This window comes from Colobus angolensis, unplaced genomic scaffold (genome assembly GCF_000951035.1).
Source record: "Colobus angolensis palliatus isolate OR3802 unplaced genomic scaffold, Cang.pa_1.0 Scaffold9, whole genome shotgun sequence".
Taxonomy (NCBI): Eukaryota; Metazoa; Chordata; class Mammalia; order Primates; family Cercopithecidae; genus Colobus; species Colobus angolensis.
The window spans coordinates 6016310-6019883 of record NW_012122931.1 but is presented as its reverse complement, the minus strand read 5'-3'; the positions used below and the strand labels follow the sequence as shown (position 1 = coordinate 6019883).

The 3574-nt window shown below is 44.0% G+C and overlaps 1 protein-coding gene across 1 annotated transcript in view; it reads left to right on the top strand.

Annotated features, from left to right (window-relative positions):
- NUP188 (nucleoporin 188kDa) overlaps positions 1-3574 on the top strand; it is a 96032-nt gene that overhangs the window by 68846 nt on the left and 23612 nt on the right. The window contains exons 12-17 of the mRNA XM_011931446.1: positions 156-275; positions 813-939; positions 2442-2594; positions 2794-2920; positions 3184-3271; positions 3365-3441. Coding sequence (XP_011786836.1) covers positions 156-275; positions 813-939; positions 2442-2594; positions 2794-2920; positions 3184-3271; positions 3365-3441 — 692 coding nt within the window. The remainder of the gene's footprint in view (positions 1-155; positions 276-812; positions 940-2441; positions 2595-2793; positions 2921-3183; positions 3272-3364; positions 3442-3574) is intronic.

The following is a 3574-nucleotide window of genomic DNA, read 5'->3' as shown; positions in this document are numbered from 1 at the left end:
AAAAAAAAAAAAAAAAAAAAAAATTATTAAGGAGGGATGATATCTGTCTAAAAGGAAGGATTAATTCTAAATTTTCTCATGATTGCTGGGAGATTTGGAGAGATGTTAATTTGTGGATAATGTGAAGATCAGTGATTTGTCCCCTTCCACCACAGGAGCCAACTTCGGGCCTTGGGATCATTCTGGACAGTGTATGTGGCATGTTTCCCCACCTCCTCTCCCCACTCCTGCAACTGCTCCGAGCCCTGGTATCAGGGAAGTCCACTGCCAAAAAGGTAAGTTGCTCAGTGAGGTAAGTAAAGAGAATGGGAGATTCTTTATGGAGACTTTATAAAATAGGAATCTTTTTTGCTTTCCACATTGCAGTTCTACTGCCATGACAAAAGTTATTCTGAAGGTGAATGAAAGATACCAAAGATAGCACCTCAATTCTATAAAGCTAAATAATCTTTTCATTAAGTACCTATTGTAGATACTGTGGGACTAAGACTAAGTATAAAGTTCCTTAATATCTACTTAGAAGTTACTAGATATAAGAAATAAATAGCTAAGAGCCAGGTGGTATGGAGTAAATGTCATTTGAGCAATAAAGACCATACTGTTCAGGAGAGGTAACTGCCCTTGTGGAGTGATGGGGACTTGAGTTGAGTGTTAAAGCATAGTGCAGATTTGGTGAGGGGAGCAGAAGGCAGTTCCAAGAACAGTCACAGTGGTGGGCTTCTAGAAGTTTGAGAGTCTGGTTGAAAGAGCAGACTGGGACCTCCCCTTACTTATCCTGGAGGGGAATGTGTGATGGTTTTTTCTGTTGGCAGGTATATAGCTTCTTGGATAAGATGTCTTTCTACAATGAACTTTATAAACACAAGCCTCATGATGTAATCTCCCATGAAGATGGAACTCTTTGGCGGAGACAAACACCCAAACTCCTTTATCCCCTTGGTGAGATAAAGAGATCCCCCATTTTTTGACAGCTTTTTTTTTTTTTTTTTTTTTTTTTTTTTTTTTTTGGTGTCTTGCTCTGTCACCCAATCTGGAATGCAGTGGTATGATCATAGCTCACTGAAGCCTCAAACTCCTGGACTCAAGTGATTCTCCCACCTTAGCCTCCCAAAGCACTGGGATTATAGACATGAGCCAGTGCACCCAGCCAGTTATACTTTGAGGCTCATATCTATTCCAGGTGCTCAAAGAGGAAAATATGGAGGGAATAGCCTTTTTTTTTTTTTTTTTTCCTTGAGACAGAATCTTGCTCTGTCACCCAGGCTGGCGTGCAGTGGCATGATATCGGCTCACTGCAAGCTCCGCCTCCCGGGTTCATGCCATTCTCCTTCCTCAGCCTCCCGAGTACCTGAGACTACAGGCGCCCACCACCGCGCCCGGCTAATTTTTTGTATTTTTAGTACAGATGGGGTTTCACAGTGTTAGCCAGGATGGTCTCGATCTCCTGACCTTGTGATCCGCCTGCCTCGGCCTCCCAAAGTGCTGGGATTACAGGCGTGAGCCTCCGTGCCCAGCCTAGCCTCACTGTTTTAATCCTGGCATCATCACCACTGACTTCTCCAGTGATCTAGGCACTAGCAGTCCTATGAGGTATTGTTATCATCATTTGAATGGAAAACTATTCTTTGCACTCAAGTGATTTTCAGACATGTAGAAAGAGTCACTTGTCAGCCAGGTGTGGTGGCTCACGACTGTAATCCCAACACTTTGGGAGGCCGAAATGGGCGATCACCTGAGGTCGGGAGTTCGAAACCAGCCTGACCAACGTGGTGAAACCCTGTCTCTACTAAAAATACAAAATTAGCTCGGCGTGGTGGTGCATGCCTATAATCCCAGCTACTCGGGAGGCTGAGGCAGGAGAATCGTTTGAATTCGGGAAGTGGAGGTTGCAGTGAGCTGAGATCATGCCATTGCATTCCAGCCTGGGCAACAAGAGCGAAACTCCATCTCAACGGAAAAAGAAAAAAGACACTTGTCTACATGAGAAGAACTTTTTTGGGTATTTTAAATGAAAAAGCCGTAGGAATATTAGCTACTAAGAAGAGAGCCTGTGAATCCCAGAACTTTGGGAGACCGAGACAGGCAAATCACTTGAGGCTAGGAGTTCGAGACCAACCTGACCACCATGGTGAAACCCCGTCTCTACTAAAAATACAAAAATTAGCCAGGAGTGGTGGTGTGTACCTGTAGTCCCAGCTACTCTGGAGGCTGAAGCACGAGAATCACTTGAACCCAGGAGGCGGAGGTTGCAGCGAGCCAAGATCACGCCACTGCACTCCAGCCTGGGCAAGAGTGAGACTCGGTCTCAAAAAAAAAAAAAAAAGAGAGAGTCTGTGAGTTTGTATATCTCTGTGTATTTAAAATATTGATGTCTGGTAGAGGAGTTACATTTTTTATTTATCCTCAGATATTAGACTAATTTCTCTTTCTCTCTTTCTTAGGGGGTCAAACTAACCTTCGCATACCTCAAGGCACTGTGGGCCAAGTAATGTTGGATGATAGGGCATACCTGGTACGCTGGGAATACTCCTATAGCAGCTGGACCCTCTTTACCTGCGAGATTGAAATGTTGCTTCATGTTGTTTCAACTGCAGGTAAGGTCAGCTTTGGGGAATATCACTACGAGGAGGAAAAGTGGACGTGCTTGGAGGATTTAGAGAATAGAATATCTACATAAAATTCAGAACCATCAAGATTGTGATTTGTCTGATTCGTGTATCTGGGTCTCAGAGACTGTTCAGTGGTCTTAAAGGGGTTGTTTGCCATGAGGTCACAGGCTGTCTTTCTCCTCAGATGTGATTCAGCACTGCCAGCGAGTCAAACCCATCATTGATCTTGTCCATAAGGTCATCAGTACAGACCTGTCAATAGCAGACTGCCTCCTGCCCATCACATCTCGCATCTACATGCTGCTGCAGCGGTGAGTCTGTCTTGACTGACCCTCAGCTGCCCGGTAGAGATCTCAGCACTTGTGCCCTCAGTTTGCAGGAACCTGGACACATACCCACTGGGTTAAAGTTCATGCATGTTCCTTGGTTTTCCTGTTTTTTTTATCTGTGAGGGTTTTCCTGTTTTTATATGTCTGCTGAGGGAAGAGACTGGGGAGAGAACTGGAAAAATGTTTGTGAGGGAACCAGTTGTATTATTTGCTTTATTGAGTATAGTGCATTGTTCTCCAACCAGGTTAACGACAGTGATCTCCCCACCTGTGGATGTCATTGCTTCTTGTGTCAACTGCTTAACTGTTTTGGCTGCCCGCAATCCAGCAAAGGTGAGACACCAGATCTTCCTAACAGCCAAAAATGTAGCACTTGGCACATACCTGAAGATACATGGGCATTTAACTCTTCCTTTTCCTTCTCAGGTCTGGACTGATCTTCATCACACAGGCTTTTTACCATTTGTGGCCCATCCTGTCTCCAGTCTGAGTCAGATGATTAGGTGAGCCAGGTCCTAGGGTGGTGGGCCATATTCCCTAGTGAGAACCACATATGTCTCAGGTCTAGCCTAGGTTTCTTGATTTTATTTTATATTTATTTATTTATTTATTTATTTATTTATTTATTTATTTATA